The sequence below is a fragment of the Marmota marmota genome, unplaced genomic scaffold (assembly GCF_001458135.2).
Source record: "Marmota marmota marmota unplaced genomic scaffold, marMar, whole genome shotgun sequence".
Taxonomy (NCBI): domain Eukaryota; kingdom Metazoa; phylum Chordata; class Mammalia; order Rodentia; family Sciuridae; genus Marmota; species Marmota marmota.
This window is the reverse complement of record NW_025999897.1, coordinates 3,667,274-3,692,658: the sequence shown is the minus strand read 5'-3', so window position 1 is coordinate 3,692,658 and position 25,385 is coordinate 3,667,274. Positions and strand designations below refer to the sequence as shown.

Below are 25,385 nucleotides of genomic sequence, written 5' to 3'. Positions count from 1 at the left end.
ATCTTTAATTTTTTCTCTTTGTTCGTATACTTTCTCTCTCCTGCCTATTTTCTGGGATTTTCTTCCCAACTTTTCTCCAACCAACTGCCAATGTGGGTCAGTTCCTTTTCTACTCTTCCTGTGAATTTTTGAGTCTAGCTTCTTTTTTCCTCCATCACGAACATCGCATATTATATTACTTCTGTTCTCTCATTCACCATTAGAAGTTGTAAACTGTTTTATCAAATTTTCTGTTTATACTATACATAGTAATTGAACTTATCATTTTGACTTAATGTAATAAAGAAGTAGACACCTTAGTGGGAGCTATTAAGGTTTAAGGCTATATATTGTTTATACTGGGTGCCATAGATATTGGTCTTACCATTAAAGGTGAGGCACTATAAACCTTCAGGAACACTATAGGTCCATAGGGTAGAATTTATGCTGCCTTAGATCCATACTGCTACATGGGAAACACATGAACAACAAGAAAAAAAGGAATAAAGTGCCCCAAATAAACCAAGATCGTTCAATGAAAGAAGTCACTGATAACACAGTAGAGAAAATGTCCAAGAAGGAGTTCACAATGTACATAGTTTAACTGATATGTGAAGTAAAGGATAGTATAAGGAGTAAAATCAAAGAAAAAACACAGAAAGTGAAATAACACTTCAATAAAGAGAGATTATGAAAAAAAAAACAAGCAGAAATCCTTGAAATGAAGGAATCAGTAAAACAAATTATAAATTCAATAGAATGCATCACCAACAGACTAGACCATTTGGAAATCAGAACCTCAGGCAATGAAGAGAAAAATATATGATCTTGAAAGTAGAGTTGAATATTCAGAGAAGATGATAAGAAACCATGAACAGAATATCCAAGAATTTTAGGATAACATGAAAAGACCAAATTTAAGAGTTATTGGAATAGATGAATGAGCAGAGAAACAAACCAAAAGAATTCACAATTTTTTCAAAGTTATAACAGCAGAAAATTTCCCAAACTTGAAGAATGGAGAGGAAAATCAAATACAAGAGGCTTACAGGAAACCAAATGCACAAAATTACAGCAGACCCACACCAAGACACATTATAATGAGAATGACTAACAGAGAGTAAAGAAAAAATCTTAAAGGCCATGAGAGGAAAAACATCAAATTACATATAGGAGGAAACCAATTCAGATCTCAACCCATGCACTTAAATCTAGGAGGGCCTTGAATAATATATTTCAAGCTCTGAAAGAAAACAGATGCCAACCAATAATTTTATATTCAGCAAAATTAAGTTTCAGATTTGAATAGGAAATTAAAAGTTTCCATGATAAACAAAATTTACAACTAGAAAGCCGACACTACAGAACATTCTCAACAAAGTAAAACCCAGCAAAGTAAGGATCTGCATTAAAGGAATATTCAACCAAGGGAGAAATTAAGTTAAATTAAAACCCAGAAACAAATCAAAATGACAGGCAATACAAATCATATCAATAATAACTTTGAAGTGAACAGCCTGAACTCATCAATCAAAAGACATAGTCTGACAGATTGTATTAAAAAGCAAGACCAACAATATGCTATCTTGAAGAGACTCACCTCATGGGCAAAGACATCCAAAGGCTGAAGGTGAAAGGATGGGAAAAAACTTATCACTCATATGGACTGCATAGACAAGCAGGGGTTTCCATCCTCATCTCAGATAAAGTAGACTTCAAACCAAAGTTAATCAGAAGAGACTAAGAAGGACATCCAAACTTCTTAAGGGAAGTATATATCAGCAGGACATAACAATTGTAAGTGTTTATGCCCCAAACAATGGAGCATCTATATACATCAAACAAACCCTTCTCAATTTCACTAGTCAAACAGACCAAACACAATAATACTAGGTGACTTTAACACACCTCTCTCAATACTGGGGAGAACCCAGACAAAAACTAAATAAAGAAACTATAGAACTAAATAATACAATCAATAATTTAGACTTAACAGACATATATAAAACATTTCATCCATCAACAAGTGAATATAACTTTCTTCTCAGCATCACATGGCTCCTTCTCTAAAACAGACCATATCTTATGCCACAAAGCAACTATTAGTAAATATAAAAAAACAAAGATAATACCCTGCATTCTATCAGATCACAATGAAATGAAATTAGAAATCAATGATAAAATACTAAATAGGAGCTACTGTAATAAATGGAGACTTAATAATGCATTATTGATTGATGAATGGATAACAGAAGATATCAAGATGAAATAAAAAATTCTTAGATGTAAATGAAAACACTAATATATCAAAATCTCTGGACACTATGAAGGCAGTACTAAGAGTAAAGCTTATTGCACTGAGCACATTCATTAAAAGAATAAAAAGATGAAGGAGCAGAGATACAAACCAAAGGAATTCACAATCTTTTCAAATTTATAATAGCAGAAAATTTGATTTATGGGTGTTGATTTTATATCCTGCTACTTTGCTGAATTCATTTATTAGTTCTACATCTAACCAGGCATCTGCAAGCCCTAGAAAAAGAAGAACATATCAACACCAGAAGCAGTAGAAGACAGAAAATAATTAAAATCAGAGCTAAAATCAATGAAATCAAAACAAAAGAAACAACTGAAAAAAACTGACAAAACAAAAAGTTGGTTCACTAAAAAAATAAATATAATAGATTAAACCCTTGTCCATGCTAATGAAGGGAAAAGGAGAGGAAATTCAAATGACTAAAATACAAGATGAAAAAGGAAATATCACAACAGACATGTCTGAAATACAGAAGATAATTAGAAACTATTTTGAAAATTTAAACTCCAATAAAATAGAAAATATCAAAGACACTGACAAATTTCTAGAGACATATGACCTACCCAAACTGAATGAGGAGGTCATACACAATTTAAATAGATCAATTTTAAGTAATAAAATAGAAAACACCATCAAAAGCCTACCAACAAAGAAAAGCCCAGAACCAGATGGATTCTCAGCTGAGTTCTACAAGACTTTCAAAGAAGAATTAACATCAATATTCCTCAAAGTAGTCCATGAAATAGAAAAGGAAAGAACCCTTCCAAACTGATTCTTTGAGGTTAATATCACCCTGATACCAAAACAAGACCAAGACACATCAAGGAAAGAAACTTCAGACCAATATCCTTGATGAACATACATGCAAAAATTCTCAATAAAATTCTGGCAAATTGCATATTAAAACATATTTAAAAGATAGTGCACCACGATCAAGTGGGTTTTATCCCAGGGATGCAGGGTTGGTTCAACATACAGAAATCAATAAACATAATTCATCATATTAACAGACTTAAAATAAGAATCATATGATCATCTGAATGGGTGCAGAAAAGAATTTGAGAAAATACAGCACACCTTGGTGTTCAAAACACTAGAAAAAATAGGGATAGTAGGAATATACCTCAACATTGTAAAAGCTTTATATGCTAAACTCAAGGCCAGCATCATTCTAAATGAAGGAAAATTGAAAGCATTCATCTAAAAACTGGAACAAGACAAGGATGTCTTATTTTACCACTTGTATTTAACATCATTCTTCAAACTCTAGCCAGAGCAATTAGAAGAAAGAAATTAAGGGGATACAAATAGGTGAAGAAGAACTCAAACTATCACTATTTGCTGGTGACATGACTCTATATCTAGAAGATCCAAAAAATTCCACCAGAAAACTCCCAGAACTAATAAATGAATTCAGCAAAGTAGCAGGATATAAAATCAACACCCATAAATCAAATGCATTCCTATACATCAGCAATAAATCCACTGAAAGAGAAATTAAGAAAACTACCCATTCGCGAGAGCCTCAAAAAAATTAAATACTTGGGAGTCAATCTAACAAAAGAGGTGAAAGACCTCTACAATGAAAACTACAGAACACTAAAGGAAGAAATTCAAGAAAACCTCAGAAGATGGAAAGCTCTCCCATGCTCCTAGATATGCAAAATTAATATTGTCAAAACACTTTTGGTAATTAACATTACCAAAAGTGTTATATATATTTAATGCAATTCCTATTAAAATCCCAATGACATTCTTCATAGAAATAAAAAAAGCAATCATAAAATTTATGTGTAAAAATAAGAGACCTAGAATAGCCAAAGCAATCCTTAGCAAGAAAAGTGAAGCAGGAGGCATCACAATACCAGACCTTAAACTATACTACAGAGCTATAGTAACAAAAATAGCATGGTATTGGCACCAAAATAGACTTGTAGACCAATGGTACAGAATAGAGAACACAGAAACAAACCCACATAAATACAGTTATGTTATACTAAACAAAGGTGCCCAAAACATTCACTGGAGAAAAAAGCCTATTCAACAAATGATGCTGGGGAAACTGGAAATCCACATGTAGCAAAATAAAATTGAACCTCTATCTATCACTCTGCACAAAAATCAACTCAAAATGGATCATATACTTAGCCACTAGAACAGAGACCCTTCACCTAACAGAAGAAAAAGTAGGTCCAAATCTTCACTGTCTCAGCCTAGTATCTGACTTCCTTAACAAGACTCTTAAAAACGCAAGAAGTAAAATCAAGAATCAATAAATGAGATGGATTAAAATTAAAAAGCTTCTTCTCAGCAAAAGAAAACAATCAATAATGTAAGGAGACAGCCTACAGTTGGGGAGAAAATCTTTACCACATATACCTCCGATAAAGCATGAATTTCTAGAATATATAAAGAACTCAGAAAACTTAACACCAAAAACCATAAATAACCCAATCAATAGATGGGCTAAGAAACTGAATAGATACTCCACAGAAGAAGAAATACAATTTATCACCAAATATATGAAGAAGTGTTCAACATCTCTAGCAATTAGAGAAATGCAAATCAAAATTACACTAAGATTTCATATCACTGCTATGAGAATGGCATCATCAAGAATACAGGCAACATTAAATGTTGGCAAGGATGTGGGGGAAAAGGTACACTAATACCTTGCTAGTGGGACTGCAAATTGGTACAACCACTATGGATAGCAGTATGGAGCTTCCTCAGAAAACTTGGAATGGAACAACCATTTGACCCAGCTATCCCACTCCTCATTTTTTACACAAAAGACTTAAAATCAGCATACTGCAGTAATGCAGCCACTTCAATATTTATAGCAGCTAAATTCACAATAGCTAAACTATGGAATCAACTAGGTGTCCTTCAATAGATGAATAGATAAAGAAAATGTGGTATATATATTCAATGTAATATTACTCAGCTTTAAACAAGAATGAAATTATGGCATTTGCCAGTAAATGGATGGAGTTGGAGAATATCATGCTAAGTGAAGTAAGTCAATCCCAAAACCAAAGGCTGAATGTTTTCTCTGATATGCAGATGCTAATTCATAATAAGGTGGGGGGCATTAGATAAGAATGGTGTTACCTTAGATCAGGTAGAGGAAAGTAAAGGGAGGGGAGGTGGGTATAGGAAATATAGTAGAATGAAACAGACATTATTACTTTATGTATATATGTGACTACATGACCAATGTGATTCTACAACATGCACACTCAGAAAAATGAAAAATTATATCCCCTCTACGTATGATATATCAAAGTACATAAATGCATTCTACTGCCATGTATAACTAATTAAAAGAAATTTAAAATTTTTTAAAAAATTAAATGGTGGGCTGGGGTTGTGGCTCAGTGGTAGAGCACTTGTCTGGCATGTATGAGGCACTGGTTTCAATCCTCAGCACCACATGAAAATAAATAAAATAAAGGCATTGTGTCCATCTATTACTAAAAATAATTTTTACAAAGTTAAATGGTATCACAAAATGAACAACCAACCTGCTGTTCGTATCTTTGTTTGACATCCTCCAGTTGCCATAAAAACTCCGTAGACTGTTTCTCACGTAGAGTCTTGGATCTAGTGAGATCTGCTTCTACTTTTTCCATCTATAAAATTTTTTAAAAAATCAAGTTTAACATATTTTAAACTATGTTCCATATTATAAAAAATTGTTCATTCATTAAATAATAGATTTTAAACACCTCATCCATTTTGATGATTAATTTAACGGTGAAACAATGAAACATCAATTTATTTAAATACAGCTTAAAATTAAAGGAGAAAATTAAAACTGGTATGTAGCTGACTATATTCTAACATAACAACAGTATAATGGAAATATAATATGATCACTCAAATTTTATTCAATATGATTGTATTAAGCATACCAAGGGATACATGCTTAATGGATGCAACTATTTCTGAATATATAAAGAATTTAGCAATTCAATAATAAATGGACAATTAATACAGTTTCAAAATAGGCAAAGGATCTGAATAGACATTTCTCCAAAGAAGATACACAAATGGCAAAAAAGATATGAAAAGATGATCAAATCATTATCAGTAGGCAAACACAAAATTACAATTATCTTACATTAGACAAATGTGCCAAAAACATGCACTGTAGAAAAGATAGACTCTTCAACAAATGGTGCTGGGAAAACTGGAAATCCATATGCAACAAAGTGAAATTAAACCCCTATCTCTCACCATGCCAAAACTTAACTCAAAATGAATCAAGGACCTAGGAATTAAACCAGAGACGCTGCATCTAACAGAAGAAAAAGGAAGCCCTAATCTTCATTATGTGGGATTAGGCCCCAACTTCCCTAGTAAGTCTCCTATAGTGCAAGTATTAAAACAAAAAAAATCAATAAATGGGATAAAATCAAACTAAAAAGTTTTTTCTCAGCAAAAGAAACAATCTGTGAGGTGAACAAAGAGCCTACATCCTGGGAGCAAATCTTTACCCCTCACACATCAGATAGAGCACTAATCTCTAGGGTATATGAAGAATTCAAAAAGCTAAGCACCAAAAATAAATAAATAAATAACCCTATCAACAAATGGGCCAAGGGCCTGAACAGATACTACTCAGAAGAGGATATACAATCAATCAACAAATATATGAAAAAAATGTTCAACATCTCTAGCAATTAGAGAAATGCAAATCAAAACTACTCTAAGATATCATCTCACTCCAGTCAGAATGGCAGCTATTAGGAAGACAAACAACAATAAGTGTTGGCAAGGATGTAGGGGAAAAGGCACACTCATATATTGCTGGTGGGACTGCAAATTGGTGCAGCCATTATGGAAAGCAGTATGGAGATTCCTTGGAAATCTGGGAATGGAACCACTATTTGACCCAGCTATCCCTCTCCTTGGTTTATACCCAAAAGACTTAAAAACAGCATACTACAGGGACACAGCCACATCAATGTTTATAGCAGCACAATTCACAAGAGCTAAACTGTGGTGCCAACCTAGATGCCCTTCAGTGGATAAATAGATTTTAAAAAATGTGGCACATGTACACAATGGAATTTTATTCAGCAGTAAAAGAGAATAAAATCATGGCATTTGCAGGTAAATAGATGGCGTTGGAGAAGATAATGCTAATTAAAGTTAGCCAATCCACCCCCCCTCCAAAAATGCCAAATGTTTTCTCTGATATAAGGAGGCTGACTCATAGTAGGGTAGGGAGGGGGAGCATGGTAGGGATAGATGAATTCTAGATACGGCAGAGGGGTGGGAGGAAAAGGGAAGGGGCAGAGGATTAGCATTGATGGTGGAATGTGATAGACGTCATTACCCAAAGTACATGTTTGAAGACACGAATTGGTATCAACATACTTTATATATAACCAGAGATATGAAAACTTGTGATGTATACATGTAATAAGAATTGTAATACATTCCGCTGTCATTTATTTTTTATTTTTTTAAAAAATCAATTAAAAAAGGTTAAAAAAAAAAGAATGAGAAACCACTTCACACCCACTAGAATAGCTATAATAAAAAAGACAAATAATGACAAGCATTATTGGTAAAGAAGTGGAGAAATCAGAACCTGCAACACTACTAGTGGGAATGTAAAATGATATAGGCAAATAGGAAAACAGTCTGGCAATTTGTCACAGAGTTAAACATGAAGGTACCATGTGACCTAAGAATTCCAATCATGGTGAAGAAATGAAGACATATATCTACACACAAAAATTAGCATACAAATGTTTATACTAATATTATTCTTAGTAGACCCAAGAAGGAAATAAACCAAGTCCATCAGTTGATGAGTGGACAAACAAAATACAGTATATTCAATGGAATATTATTCAGTTATAAATAGTAAAGGAGCACTAAGACATGTTACAACACATGTGAACCCTGAAAACATTTTTTGGTAAGTATCATAAGAGACCACACATTATATAATTACATTTATATTAAATTTCCAGGGTGGGCAATTCCATAGAAACAGAAAACAGATTACTGATTTCTTCGAATGAGATAGGGTGTGTTTGAGGATAGGAGCATGTACTTTCCTTTTTAGGGAGATTAAAATGTTCTAAAATTGATTTTGAAGATGGTTGCCCAGCTTTGTGACTACATTAAAAACCACTGAATTGTGTACTTATGAGCAAATTGTTAACATGTGAACTATACTTCAACAAAGCTATTATTAAAAAAAAAACAAAAAAACTAAAAGTCAAAGACTCCATTCATGCCTCAGGCCTCCCATGATCCACTGCCAATTCCCACTCCTATCTCCTCCCTTCTACACTGTCCCACTACCACCTGCCTCCTTGTTCTCATTGGAGGGCCTAGAAGCTTTCCACCAGGTATTCACATGGCTTCTTTCTCAAGGTTTTAAGGTTTTGCTTAAATGTTACCATTATACTGAGGCCTCCCAGACACCCCATTTTTAACTTTGTTGTGTGCCACCCCCCTTGTCCCCTAGTTCACCCAGTCCCCATTTCCAGCTTTGTTGTTCTTTTGCCCCATAAAATACATCACCTTCAAGTTCATTACATAGTTGACTACTTCTTTTTTTTTTTTTTTTTAATATTATTTTTCAGTTCTTGGCAGACACAACATCTTTGTTTGTATGTGGTGCTGAGGATCGAACCCGGGCCGCACGCATGGCAGGCGAGCGCGCTACTGCTTGAGCCACATCCCCAGCCCCAGTTGACTACTTCTTTAGGGCTGTTTATTTGTCCACCTTCCCCACTGTAACATAGCCCCATGTTCCCTATATATCCCGACCATTTAGCACAATCCCTGGTACACATAGGGATTCAATAAATAATGAAGAAAAAAAAAGACAGCATACTTGAATTAGTTCAAGATATGCTGAATGTACATTTTTCAACCTTTATTGTCAAATTCTTCGCAACGTATATAAAATAAATAAAGTAGTGCTGGAATATAACTTTTCCTATCACTCTGTCCATGATCACATCAGATATCTTTTCATTATGTGATAGGAAAGAGATGTTCTTACAACCAGTATTTTAAAAGCTCTCCTTATCAATAACATGAACATAGAACCATTTCTTCACAGTATTGCAGCATTTCATTTGTCCTTCTACCCCTGCCCATTTGGGTATGATTTAGGAAAATATTTTTTTCTGAGGCAATTGTAAGTTAATGTGATAACCATTCTATCACAGGCTACTTTATATTCCTTATTATTCTGCTTCACTGGTCTGTTGAGCTACTTATTCTTTTTTACTTGTACACAATGCCATCTTTCAGGTTACCCTTTGGTAAGCATTAAGATTAGTGAAAACATGAATATAAGAGGAAATGAACCATGAAAAGTGTTTTCACCACAGTTTTTCATGTTACATTTAAAAAATTCAAATGCATTTATTCAAACATGATTAAGCTTCTAAGAACAAAGATATTCAATGACAAGCAACCAGTTTTACTGTATGAGAACAAAATGCATACTACCACTCAGTTTTGTTACCTAAGAAATACTACATTTCAGTTTCTGATTCTTACAGTGAAGTATGGTGTATTTACATTATAGATGATCATATAAAAATATAAAAGATCATACTCCCCAAATACTAAGCTTCTAACCTATCATCAGCAATGCGCAATACAGTATCACTGGCATTCACCAAACAAGTCTGGCTGCTCTTGGTTCTAACAATCTTTTGCTCTTCACACTACCTGATATACCACTCCATTTTGTTCCTCAGACATTTAATTTTTAAGGTTATATCTGGATTTACCAATTTTGGGCATCTGAGGTGTGATTATGTTCAATCTGGGACCTCTGTATAAGGCTTCCCCATGCCATAAAGAAAACCCATGTTCCCACACATCTGCACAGCCCAGTATCTAACCCCACCTGACCCTTATGATCAAGCAATAACCCTGCGCAGTTCTAAAGCCCAGCCAAAGGAGGCAGGCCCATGACTGCACATAACTGTGAAGCATGGCCTCTGGTCCTGCCCATGCCAAGAAGCTGAACAGAAACTCAAGGGGACTTTCCCAGCCTCATGAGTACAGCCTGCAGTCCTGTCCAACTACAGATTCCAAGCAATACTACTACGTTTCCAAGGAATGCAGCCTACAACCCTACCTGATCAGAAGTGACTGAAGAGCCCTGACAGACACTGACACTGACCACAGAGCCTAACTAGTGGTCTCACTGGACTGCAAGATACAGCCAACAGCCCTATCTAACCTCAAAGCCCAGGCAGAAAACTAGCCTAACTAGGAAAAACAACAGCAAGGCCTACCTACTACTAGGTAGTAGTAGTCACTACCAGATATCCTACCCAGAATCCCAGGATAGATTTGGGTGTGAAGGTCTATATCATCCCAAGAACAAACACACAAAAGCTAGAAGGGGTGGCTGCATCTTCAAATGCATGGACTCCAAGGCAAGGACATAAAGAATACCAAAAAAAAAAAAAAAAAATCAGGGACACATGATACCACCAAAAGAAACTTAACAAAACTCCTACATTGAACTCCCAAGAAATAGTGATTTATGAAATGACTAGCAAAGAATTCAGAATAATCCTCTTAAGTAAGTTCATGGAATTACATGAAAATATGGCTGGATAAAAATTCAATGAATTTGGAAAACAATACACAAAATTATAAGTTTGAAAAAACAAATTTTTAAAAACAGAAATTCTAGAGATAAAGAATATAATAACTGAAATAAAAATTCAATAGAAAGCTTGACCCTCAGACTCAATTAAGCAGAAGAAGCCATCAGTGAGCTCAAAGACAGGACATTTGAAATCACCCTGTCAGAGAAGGAAAAAGGAATGAAAAAGAATGGAGAAACCCTGTGGGAATTATGTTACACCATCAAAAAACCTAACTTTTTGCACAATAGAAATTCGAGAATAAGAGAAAGAAAACAGACCCAAATGATATTTCAGAAAACGAAGGCTAAAGATTTCCCATATCTAGGGAACGATGTCAATGTTCAGATACAGGTAACTCAGATGTTTCTAAATCCAGCCCAATGAGAAATTCTATCAATTTGAGATACATCAAATCAAACTATCAAAAATCAAAGACAATTCTGAAAACAGGAAGAGATAAGATTCATATCTCTGGGCTGGGGTTGTAGCTGAGAGGTAGCATACTTGCCTAGCACATATGAGGCACTGGGTTTGATCCTCAGCAACACATAAAAATAAACAAATAAATAAAACAAGGATATTGTGTCCATCTTCAATTTAAAAACAAAAGGCTCATATCACCTATAAGGAGGTCTCATTATGGCTATTGGCTGAATTCTCAGCAGAAACATTGCAGGCCAGGACAGAGTGATATTTTATTTCAAAGTGAGAAAGAATAAAAACTATTAACCAAGAATACTTTACCTGAAAAACCATCCTTCAGAAATGAGAAGAAAATAAAATATTCCCAGAAAAACAAAAAATTAGAGAAGTTTAGCACCACTAGGCCTGTCTGATAGAATTGCTAAAGGGAGTTTTAAAAGCTTAAAGAGAAGGCTGCTAATCAATAACAGAAAGCATAGGAAAGTAAAAAGTTCACTGGTAAAAATCATACATGGTTAGATTTGGTATTCTCCAGTACTATAATGGTGGTATGCAAAGTAACTTTATCTCCTATATGAAGGTTAAAAGACAAAGCTATTAAAAATAACTCTAACTACAATAAATTGTTAAGAGATACAAAGTAGAAAAAAGTTGTAAATTATGACATCAAAAAATGAAATGGAGTAGGAAGGTAAAAGAAAAGTGAAGTGCTTTTATGTGTGATAAAAATTAAGTTATTATCGGCTTAAACAGTCTATGATGTTTGATTTGTTACTCCTCATGGCAACCACAAAGCAAAAGTCCATAGTCATTAAGTGAAACCCAAAAAGAAAGAATTCAGTGTTTATCACTGCAGAAAATCATCAAACCACAAAGGGAGAGAAGAAAAGAGGATCAAAGGATCTACAGAATAGCCAGAAAAAAACTTTTACATAATGGCAGTAACAAGTTCTGACCTATCAATAGTTACCTTGAATATAAAATAGACTAAATTCTCAATCAAAAGACAGAGATACCCCCATGTACTTCAAAAAATCATAGTGGCTGAATCAATTTATAAAAAAAAGATGCCTCTTATAAGAGGATCACCTCACATCTAAGAACATGGACTGAAAGTGAAGGTATAAAAAAGATATTAAATGTAAATGGAACCAAGAGAGTAAAACCAGACAAAATAGAATTTAAGTAAAAAGAGACAAAGAAAGTCATTATATAGTGATAAAGAGGTCAATTTATCAAAAGAATTAACAATTGTAAGTATATATGCACTTAACATCAGAGCACTTAAATATGTAAAATAAATATTAATAAATCTGAAATGAGAAGTAGACTGCAATACAATAATGGTATAGGACTTCAAGACTTCACTTTTAGCAATGGATAGATCATCTAGAAAGAAAGCAGTATGGAAACTTTGGACTTGAATTTCACTTTAGACCAAATGGACCTAACAGAACACTGCATTCAGTAGCAACATAATATAAGTTATTCTCAAGTACACATGGAACATTCTCCTGAATCGATTATATGTTAGACCATAAAACAAATTTTAACAAATCTAAGGGAGCTGAAGTCATGTAGATTTTCTTTGTTATTAGTACATATAGTTATACATAATTGTTGGGTTCATTTTAACATATTCATAAATGTATACAACATAATTTGTTCCTTTTTGAGCCTTAGTACTACCTCCTTCTACCTTCCCCCAATTCCCTTGATTGGTCTTCCTTCTATTAATTTATGTTTCAATTGGTACATTACAGTTATACATAAAATAGAATTCACTGTAATATATTCACACATGCACAGAACATAGTTCAGTCAATTTCATTCCACAGTTCTTCCCCTTTCTCATCTCTCCTCCCCGCCTGCCTTCTATTTTCAAGAGAGATTTCCTTTTTTAAAAACATTTCTTCTTTCTCTCTAGCTTTCACATATGAGAGAAAAACACCCAACTCTTGACCTTCTGAGACTGGTTTATTATACTTAACATGTTCTCCAATTCCATCCATTTACCATAAAATGACATAATTTCTTTCTTTTTATGGTTGAGTAAATAAATACTCCACTGAGTATATATGCTACAGTTTCTTTATTCAAGGTTTAACTAATTAATCCATTGCTGAATCCATTAATTCTGGGCCCAAGGTGAGGCAGCACATGATGGGGGAAGGGCCCAGGGAAGGAAAGTTGCTCTTGGTGGGTTCAGGAACCAGAGAGGGAGTAGGGAGGGAGAGAAAGAGAGAGGGTGAGAGAGAGAGAGAGATGGGGGGAGGGCACCACAAGGGAGATGCACCTTTCCAGGGCACACCCCAAGTGACCTATCTCCCCAAGCAGTACCCCCACCTACTCACAGTTACCACCCAGTTAGTCCATTCACACTGGGATGGACTGATTGGGTTGCAGCTCTCGTAATCTAATCATTTCACCTCTGAATATTCTTGCATTACCAGGAGCTTTGGGGGGACACCTCATATCCAAACATTAACATCATACTAACAAAAGCAATCCCTAGATTCAATGAAATCCCTATCAAAATTCCAATGTCATTTTTCCAGAAATAGATTAATCAATCTTAAAATTTTTATGACACCTCAAAAGACCCAAATAGCCAATGTTATCTTAAACAAAAAGAACAAAGCTGATGTCATCACACTACCAGACATCCAAACATACACTAATCAAGACACCATGGTACTGGCAAAATATCAGACACACTACACTGATCAATGGAATAAGATACAAAATAGTGAAATAAACCCACACACTTATAATCAATTGATTTTCCATAAAAGTACCAACATCAGATAATGAGGAAAGGACAATGTCTTCAATAAATGTTGTTGATAAACTGGCTGTTCTGAAGAAGAATAAAACTGGGTCCTTATCTCAGGACATCCACAAGAATCAACTCAAAAATGGATGAAAGATTTAAATATAAGACCATAAACAGTAAAACCACAAAAAGACATACCAGGAAAGTTTTTCAACATTGGTCTTGGCCAAAGGGATATGACAATAAAAGCACAGGCAACAGGACTGGGGCTGGGGCTCAGTGGTAGAGCGCTCGCCTACCACGTGCAAGGGCCTGGGTTCGATCCTCAGCACCACATAAAAAATAAATAAACAAAATAAAGGTATTGTGTCCAACTATAACTACAAAATAAAGTATTTTTAAAAACCACAGGCAACAAAAGCAATGAGACAAATGGGATTATATCTAAAAAAAAATTTCTGCACAGCAAAAGAAACAATCAACAGCATGAAAGACAACCTACAGAATGGGAGAAAATATTTGCAAATCATCTATGTGATAAAGGGGTCAATATCCAAAATATGTAAAAGAAACTCCAAAGAACTCAATTACAAGAAAAACAAATAATCCAATCATTAAACAATGGACAAATGACTTAACAGATATTTCTCAAAACATTAAAATGGCCAACAGGTTCATTAAAAAAATGTTCAACATAACTAATCATCACAAAAATGCAAACTGAACCACAATGAACTACCATCTCATACCTGCTGGAATGATGAAAGACGACAAAAGATGAAAGATAACAAGTGCTGATGGAGAATGTGGAGAAAACGAAATCTTTGCAGACTGTAAGTGGGAATGTAAATTAGTACAGTAGACATCATAGACAACAGTATGGAGGGTTTTTTTTTGTTCTTGTTGTTGTTGTTTTTAACTAAAAATAGAACTCCCCTTTGACTACTGGGTATATATGCCAAGGAACTGAAATCAATATGCTGAAGAGATGTCTGTACCCCCAGGCTAGGGAGCATCATTCACAGTAGTCAAGATATACAATCTCCCCAAATATCCCTCAGTGAATAAATGGACAAATAAAAAGTCGTTTATATACACAATGGAATACTGTTCCACCTTCAAAAGAAGGAAATTCTGTCATTTGTAACAACATGGATAAATCTGTAGGACCCCAAAAGCTCACTTGTAAGACAGTGCAAGAAGGTTCAGAGGAGAAATGATTGGGTTGTAAGAGTCTCAACTCAATCAGTGATTTAATCCCCTGATAGAGGTTAATTCAGTGGAAATTGAAGTGGAAGTGTGTGGCTGGAAGAGGTGGGAATTAGCATATGGCTTTGGGTATATGTTTGTATCTAGCAAGTGGACTCTCTCTACTTCCTGGCTACCATGTGAGTTGCTTCCCTCTGCCACACTCTTCCACCATGAGGTTCAGCCTTTCCCCAGGGAATGGAGCCAGCCTTCTATAGATTAAGACTTCTGTAACTGTGTGCCCTCAAATAAACTTTTCTTCCTAAAATTGTTCTGGTCAGATCTTTTAGTCACAAAGCAAAAAAGCTGACTAAAACAAAGTCATCACATTAAATAAGCTAGGCACAGAAAGACAAAACTGCATGACATCATATTATAGGTGTGATCTAAAAAACGAAACCCACAGAAATAAAGAGTACAATGGTGATTAGCAGAGATTACAGAAGAGCAGAAGGAAGGAATAGAGGGATGTTGTCCAAAAGGAACAAAGTTTCAGTTTGGATAAAAGGAATAAGCTCAAGTAATCAACTGCGTTGTATGGAAAGTACAGCTAATAATGTATATTTCAAAAGTGGTAAGAGAGTGAATTTCAAATGTCTCACCACAAAAAATAAGTGAGGTGATGAATATGTTGATTAGCCTATTTTCATCATCCACATGGTGTACATATATCAAAATATCACATTCTACACCATAAATATATACAATATGACTTTTCAATAAAAGTAAACATTATTTTGAGTCTAAAATATCTTAAGGATAACTTAAGGATGAATAGAAGAATAAGAAAAAGTGAAAAGAGAAGAAAAAGACAAAAGATAAATTAAAAATAAACTTAGTCGGGCTGGAGTTGTGGCTCACTTGGCAGAGCACTTGCCTGGCACTTGTGAGGCACTGGGTTCGATCCTTGGCACCACATAAAAATAAAATAAAGACATTGTGTCCATCTACTAGAAAAAAACTGTCTATTTAATATTTTTAAAGACAAAACTTCATATAAAATAGATTTTTGGTTCTTTTCACTTCATAAATAACATCTTAAAAATAAATAAGTTTTAAAAGATTTAATATTTAAAATAAAAATTAAGAGTACTTGAAGAATTATCTTTTATAATCAAAGTAAAAAATTATTTAAATCATAAAAGTGCCTTTTTCAACCTGAACATTAAGAAAAATTAAAATAACAATTGTTGTTATACAAAAATGAAATACATGTCACTCTACATAACACTGACCGAAAATGCCAAACCCCACTCCATTGTCCTTCCACAATTTAGTAAATATTGGAAAAACAAATCTCATAAAATTTGTTTAGAAACACAGCTCTTAGTTGCTATAGACGCTAAAGATTCTGCTTCTCAAACATCATTCTAAATTCCATTCAACTTCCAGTTTAAAAAAAAAAAGGCAAGAAAACTCCTTTATTGTATAACTGTGGCTTCAAAAGAATCTAAGAATAAAACTTGGTGGCCAACCTAGAAGCAGAAAAAGAAGTGGCTGCATTTCTGTGAGCATTCAGTGTTTAAAAAGAAGCAATTTGAAAGAAAGACAATGAAGGGTTTTGGATCCTTCTGATATGGTGCCTCGTGTATTACTACATGCAAAGCAAAACCGAAAGATCCATAGCATAAACAGTATACTGCAGAGTCTATGTTCTTCAGAAGAAAACTGCTGTATCAGAAGCTCAAAGATGTCAGGGTTGAGGTTACTACAATTCAACCTTATCCTAATCACTACAAAATGACTGCTGCAGTTCTGGACATCTGGGAAGAAAAGGGCAAAGGGTAAAGGGCAAAGGACATGTGTTAGCTGACTTGAGTCCTCTTAAAAGAGTTTTTTTTTTTTCTTTTCTGCAAGTTCTTGCCAAAAGCAATTAATTATCCTATTTGCATCTCATTCTATAAACTACATTAAATGACAGCTCTAACTGCAAGGTAAGAGCCTGTAATATAAGCCTGTGTCTCTTGCTGCCCTAAATAAAATCAGGGTTCTGGGAGAAAGAAGGAATGTATAATGGATGACCATCTGGCAGTCTCCATCAAATATAGTCATAATAAATAATAGCTCTTCTACAAGTAAAGTTCTTTGTATTGTCATATTCTAAGAAATCTGACATAAATAATAGCATTCAATTATGTATTGTATACAAATATACAAAACATTTTATTATATTTAAAACATACTTAGATAAATTGTAAGAAATAATCCTCCAAATATTTTCATATATATACCTACACACACACAAACACACACACACACACACACAGATAAGATACATAGATATACAGATACAAAGATAGAAACAGGCAGGCTAGCAGATAGCCACAAATGGCAGAAAGCCAGAAAACAATTATTTCTGTGCCTGGCTAAAGATACAGTTAAAAATGACTGTTCTCAACAAGGAAAATAAACTAACACAATAATTGATTATATCTGTAGCTCATCTGTGGGTGATATAATTTCTTTGCTTGTTTGCATTTTGGTGCCTGGGACTGAACCCAGGACTGGTGTATGCAAAGCTCATGCTCTACCACTGAGTCTTTCAGCTACTTAAATACAGTTGGTGCGGCCGCCACTCTTCAAGACTCCGGGTGAAAGATTTCCTGGCTTAGGCAGCTCCCAATTACCTGTTCAATACAGAACTGGCATGTTGAGTTCTGCCGAAGCCGCTTCCCACTTTTCTGTCCAGGCCTGGAGAGCAATTGGCTTGAGTACACAGTGTCCCTACTCCTGATCTGCTTTGGCTGCGTGGAGGTAGAGGTGGGAGTATGGAACAAATGTGGAATTTCCGGCCTGGGCTACACTCAGGCAAAAATCCTAAGGTTCCTTCTCTTGAAACCCCTCCCAACTGCCCTAAGGGGTATCTAAGGTGATCAGCAGATAAATGGCACTGAGGGAAAGCTCTCATTACATTTGCCTCTGCAGGGGCCACGCAACACTCTGAACCCCTGCCTCCATTCCCTCCAGGATCCTCCTTTTCTTTCACTGATCAGAAACACTAGCAATTCAGATTGTAGGACTGAGAGAAAGACATGGGATGATTAGTAAGAAAACATCCAGGTTCCCTTTGTTTGCATAGATACCCTTCACAAGCCAGTTTAAAATCTCCCATTACTGTTCCTGTGCTCAGGTGTACTAAATGTATTTTTTTTAAAAAAATGCTGCAAGAGGGAGGCTCTCTTTCAACCAACCCCTCCCTTAAACTCCTCAGAAAAAGTGTGTTTGTTTAACAACCAAGAGATGTTCCCCTTACCCTCAGGAGATTCCTTTAGTCTATAGGTCTATAATTAGGTTAAGACATATACAATTATTCCCCTTTTTCATGGGTTTTTCATAATCAGGAGTTATAGTGGCAAGGAGGAAAGCAGTAATGCCCTTAAGTCTGAATCCTCCCAGGGTCTCTGGCACAGGGCAAACTGGGACCCTAGCACTTTGCCAAAGGAAGCCAGAATAACTTTGGCAAAGCCAGGTGATGAGAGACGGTTTTCTGGACCACAATGAAGCTCAAGTTTAGGGAGACATCCCTAATGTATTGGATAAACAGTTTTCTCTGACTTGGGAGAAAACTTTAATTTTCCATCACTCAGGTGGGATCTTCTCTCTCAAGTCTGTGTGTAGATTGACCACTAGTCTACATACTGGGAAATTACAAATGATCAGGAAAAGTGCCTCATTTTCATGTGTTGTCAGGCCTAACCTCAATGTCTACTCCCAGGCCCCAATGATTATTAGTTGATGTAAGAAAGACAACCTGTGTTGTATATATGTTAGCATGGGAAAAGACTGGGATGAAATGGAAGAGATGTGAAAAGAAATATTCCTAGAAATGTAAATATGTTATACTTTACTAGTACCATAGGAGGGTCCACTTAAATTAAACAGAATAATGGACTTAATATACACATTAATTATTCTTCTCTATTCACTTGATTTGTATATCTGAACTTATATTTATTGACCTTACTAAATTTATAGCCTATAATATTTTGACAAATGAACATTTAATAAATCTTTAGCCACACAAAGATGTCATGATGTTTTTTGCAGATAAAGGCATAATTCACCGGGCTACTACAAGTTCCTATGTGTGTTCTCTTAATGACTAGTCTATTCCACATACAAGCTACAAACATTTCTGCAAATTATCTCCATATTCTTAAGAGTCCACAAGTGTGGTATGAAACAAGTAGTCTTAAATTTTTTATAAATAAATGAAATTGAAAATCAAGTCTGTTGAATCTTTGACCAGTCAGTAGGTTAATAACAGTCAAGGTATTAAAAACAAGAATGTTGGGTCTGGGGATGTGGCTCAAGCGGTAGCACGCTCGCCTGGCATGCACCGGGTGCTGGGTTCGATCCTCAGCACCACATAAAAATAAAATAAAGATGTTGTGTCCACTGAAAACTAAAAAATAAATATTAAAAAATTATCTCTCTCTCTCTTTCTCTTTAAAACTAGAATGTTAACACTTTCACGAATCACAAAATGAAGAAAGGAAGACATTTTCTAGTCTGAGATTCTTAATAGATTTTTCTTTCTTATTTTGTTTCTGAAAAAGAGATTATTTATTCATAGATAAATATTATTACGGGAAAATTCACTTATTCAATGAAGCACTTAAAAATTTAAGATTTCTTTTAATTATTTGTTTTGTTTGTTTTTCAAAACCAAATACTTAGAGATTTTCTTTGGATGGTGTCATTTAAATTAATTATCACAATGGCCTTTGCTATGGTCTGACTATCCCTTCCAAAACGCATGTTGAAATTTAATTGCTATTATAACAGTATTTAGAGGTGTGCCAGTATTAAAATGTGATTAGATCACAAGGGCGCGGGTGGATTAATGTCATTATTGCCAGAATGAGTTAGTTATTGAAGGAGTGGCTTTCTGATAAGAGAGGATGAGTCTGGCCGGCTTATTCCCTGTCTCACATGTGCTGGTGGCCCACCCACCATGTCAGGACCTCGTACAAAGGCTTTCTCCAACTGCCAGTGCTGTGCTCTTAGACATCCCTGCTTCTTAAAATGTTAGCCAAATAAATAATTGTCTTTATATTATAAATTACCAGGTCTATGGCTTTCTGTTATAGCAGCAAAAGATGGACTAAGGCAGTCTCTATTTAAACATTAAAATATATTCTAAAATTTTACCTAATTTCATTTAAAGGCAATATTTAAAAGACATTTCTCCAATATTATAAAATGCTTCTATTTATACTGGGTATCATTATCTCAAAACTAGTCTAAAAAATTTTGAATAATAAGAGCCAGCCTGGGCCTAAAAGGATTCCAGGACAAAGGTATATCATAATGAAGGTCTGTAAAAGTAAAATCATTGTTTTACTTTAAGTCTGTTTGTTATCCAACTATACATAAATAATGAGATAAACATATCCAGATGGCATTCTTCCTTCTTGTAAATTGAGAATGTTTTTTCATTAATTCAACAGTAATATTAGGATGATGAACTAAACTTAAAATCTCTAAGAATGCAAAAATTTGCCAACCAGTTTCAACTGTGCTGGAATCCAGAATCAACTTTACTAGTCAACAATACAAGTCAGAATTCTGTCTTCATGGCAAATCACTGGGTTTTTCCAGTAACATATTATCTAAAGACTAAAGAAAAAGGAATGAAATTTAAAGACAGATATTGACATGCAAATACCATTTAATGAGGATATGTTTATGAGAGGAGAAAATAAACAAGAAAAGTTGGGAGGCTTCTAGTGGAAGACCCAGAAGGAACTAGTTAACTGACATTCATGCAATGAGTTTACAAGATCAAAAATTTCACTTTAGAATTCCTGCCAATACTTCAAAAATATAGTTGTCTTTTTCAGTCATTTACTTCAGAGAGAATAGGTAAATCATTAAAACATGATTACCTATACACATAGAAATAACTCTAATGTAATACATATTAATTAAAATACAGATCTTTTACATAACTAATTGCTAATAGCTAACACTTATAATGGATTCCATTGAAGTAAAAATTAGGTTATTATTTAAGCAATGTTAAATGAGATTTTTTTAAAAGTTTCTTCAAAGTGAAAGAAACAGCATGAAACAATTTTTTTAAAAGTTAAAGTCTCTTCCATTTTCTCTCATGGGCCTCATTTTTGAAACAGAAATTCTTTTTCTAAAACAAACTCAAAGCTTTTATTTTTAATGCAAAATCCCATTGTCTGCTATCTCTAGCAGTCTCCAAATGGAAAAAGATGCCCTACAGCTCTGCTGGCTTTTACACAAAATATTTCTGCAAGAAGACAAAAGTAGTTCAAAACAAAAGCAGAAAAGGAAGAATGCTAAAAATACAGACTAGAGAAAAATCTAAAACATGATTCTCCACATAATGAATCTTCTGATTGCTCTTCTTTTAGAATTTTAGCCATATTAGTTACATACTTCTTAATCAACTAATAATCTGGGACAGAGAACTTGTAATTTACCATGTTTTAATATACATATTTTAATATTTTGTTTAATATTTGTTCAAATTTTCCCTCTAAGATTACTTTGCTGAGCCATGAAGAAGCCTAGCTGTGAAGATTCTATTATAATGGGATCCCTTATTACTACACTCACACCAAGGGTGCTTCTCTATTTCAGAAACCCAAGTGTATTTGGCAAAAATGTATGTCATTGAAACTACTGAAGTACATTCCTTCAACATAAGACAACCAAAATAATGTCCTGCTCATCAGCTGTCATCACTATTAGTTTTCAAGGAGTCTGGATTAGCAGCACTAGACAGATCGGTCTGGTGAAGGCTGCTCACAAAGATAGGACATAGGGAATGTGGGGCAATAGGGGATTCCAGAGGCATGCACGAAATAGGGTTCTTTAACAGATCATTTAGCCAGTCCACAGAGACATAATACCAAGAAAGCAGGAGCACATGAACTCTTCAGATAAGAGGAGGATGTCAGCAGTTTGATGAAGTAAGACAGCAGACAGATCATGAGCCTAGCACAACACGGCACAGTCAGAAATAACTTGGCGGGGGGGGGGGGCGGGGGGGCGGGAACAATTGAAGGATAGTCCCAGGAGCAGCGCCACAAATACATCCCTGGCATCCCTGGCCCTCCTTATGAGGTAGCCATCTCATTCTGTGACTAGGTATGATTCTTAATATCAGTATTCCTAATGTACCTCCAGGGCTTTCAGTTCTGCCACACAGATTGGAGACTTCTCTCTTAACTTAAAAATAATTTTTACATCTTTTCAATTTTTGATGTGTATTTTCTAATTCTTCATCATTAGTAAATAACATCACAATAAACACCCTTATGAACACATCTTGAATACTTTGTGTTTCTGGAAAATTATGCCCTACAAGTGGAATCAGCAGGTACATGATGTCTATAATGTTGAAACAACTCTTCAGAAGGAGAATACGATTTTATATTGCCAACAGAATGTGTGTCACTGCCTATTTTCTCATGAATCTCTACCACGGGCTTTCATGAATTTCTAGCTCACTGCTTCTTTACTTTTTAAAAATTTACTAGTGAAAATAAAAATTTTCCAGTGTATACAAATTCCAATGTACTTTTTTCATGGAAGCAATATTGTCAACTGCACTGGGATTCTACTCAAGTATAGGCCAATTTTGCATGACTTGTCATCTTGATAATATTGTATCTTCCAATCTATGATGAAAGATTAGCTTTCTGTATACTTACATATTTTTAAATTTTGTGTGTCAAAATTTCATACTTTTCAACACATATTTTCTACTTAGTTGATCAGTTTATTTATAAATTTTTTTATTCTCTTTGATGTTTTTTGAATTATTTTCTTAATTTCATTTTACATTTTCATTGTTAATATGTAGAATTTATTGATTTCTGTATATTTATCTTGTATTTTGAAAAACTTGTTTAATAACTTGTTAGTTCTAAAGTATATCTTTTAAGAATAGTGTCAGATTTTTGCCTACAAGATCATGATATTTGCAATTTTTCTCCCCACATAGCCCGCTTTTTTTTTCTTTTCTTTTTTTTTTTTTAATCTCTTCACCTTGGTGCACTGGCTAGAAGCTGCAATACAATGCTGAAAAGAATTGGAAAAAACAGATATATTTGCCTTGTTCTTAGGAAAAAGGTATTAAATTTTCCAACACTGTTTATTAACTGTGGGACTTTCATGGATATTCTTTATCACACTGAGTGAGTTTACTTCATCACACTGAGTGAGTTTACTTCTACTCCTAATATTCTAAGTATCTTTAAAAATCATAGATGGGTGTTGAAACTTTTTCAAATGCTACTGAGATGATCAAGTGATTCTGTCCCTTATTCCATTAATATCCTATGTAACATTAATTGATTTTCAAATTTTAAAACAACCTTAGGTTCTTGGAATAAATCCCACGTGGTGTGATGTATAATCACTTTTATATGTTGCTGGACTCAGTTTATTAAAATATCATTAAGGATTTTTGAGCCTATGTTCATGACAGATATCAATCTAGTTTTCTTATAATGTCTCCAGATTTGGGTAATTCTGGCCTCAAAGAAAAAATTGAAGTGTTTCTTTCTCCTGAACTTACTGTTTCCCAAGAATTAAAATTATTTTTCTTTTAAATATTTGATGTAATTCACCAATGAGGCCATATGCTCATGACCTTTTCCAGGACTTTTAATTGAGAAGATTTTTCATTGATAATTCAATTTCTACATTTATTATATGTCAGTTCAGATTTTCTGTTTTTACTTGAGACAGTTTTGGTAATATGCACCTTTCTGTGAATCTGTCCATTTCATCTAGATTGTACAATTAGTTGACATAAAGTTTCTGGAAATATCACTTTAAAAATTTTTTTTGGTTGTATTTTTTATACCTTTATTTTATGTATTTATATGTGGTGCTGAGGATCAAACCCAGTGCCTCACACATGCTAGGCAAGTGCCCTACCACTGAGCTACAGCCCAGCCCCAATTTGTAATACTTTCATTTTCCATAGGATCAATAGTGGGTGCTCTCTTCCTACCTTTGATAATTTGTATCTCCTCACTTTTTTTGTTTGGGTGCTTGGCCTGTCAAGCCAGTCTGTCAGTTTTACTGATGTTTTCAAAGAACTAATTTTTGGTCCCATTGATTTTTCTCTATTTTTCTGAATTCAAACCTTTGCTTTCTGTTCTTTTTAAATTTCCTTTCTTCTACTTGCTTAGATACAAGCTTGTCTTATTTATTTTTTCTGGTTTCATAAAGTGAAGTTGAAGTTATTGATCTGAGAAGTTTCTTTTTGGATATAGGTGTTTGAAGCCATAACTCTTTCTCCTAGAAATACTTGGGCTGCATTCCATAAATTTTGATACGTCATATTTTTACTTTAATTCATTTCAAAATATTTTCTAATTTCCCTTGTGATATCCTCCTTGACCCAAGAGTTAGTTAAAAGTATGTTTTTTAATTTCAAAATATGTGAGGATTTCCCAGATTTCTTTTGTTATTTATTTCTAATTTATTACTGCTGGGGTCAAAGAACATATTTTGGATGATTTTAATCTTTTAAATTTTTTGAGTCTTGTCTTGTAGCCAAACATATTATCTATCCTGGAGAATGTTCCATGAGTGCCTGTAGTCTTCGGGTGGGGTGATTTAAATTACCACCCAGTTTTCAGATTTGCCTGAGTGGCAAAAGTACAAACAGACCCAAAGCAGCATAGAAAAACATTTGAAATTGGACTTGAACAGAGTTCTCCCACAAGAGACAACACTTTTGCTGTGAATGAACTGGGTTGATGGTCTGTTAAAACAAAAAGCTCAACATCATTTTAGGAATTCTAACAGAACTTAGAGATTACAGAATATTTAGTATATACTCCTGTTTCCACATTTCAATCAGCAGGATTTTGAGATTCATCCATATTGCCAAAGGCATCAATAGGACATTCCTCTTTTATTGCTGAATAGTATTCCATTGTATATACCTCATGTTGTTTATCTTTCCACTTTATGAAGAATA

At 34.4% G+C, this 25,385-nt stretch overlaps 1 protein-coding gene across 1 annotated transcript in view; it reads right to left on the bottom strand.

Annotated features, from left to right (window-relative positions):
• Positions 1-25,385, bottom strand: part of Cep112 (centrosomal protein 112) — a 435,668-nt gene that overhangs the window by 254,942 nt on the left and 155,341 nt on the right. Inside the window, exon 19 of the mRNA XM_048798206.1 lies at positions 5,827-5,934. Within this exon, the coding sequence (XP_048654163.1) occupies positions 5,827-5,934 (108 nt within the window). The remainder of the gene's footprint in view (positions 1-5,826; positions 5,935-25,385) is intronic.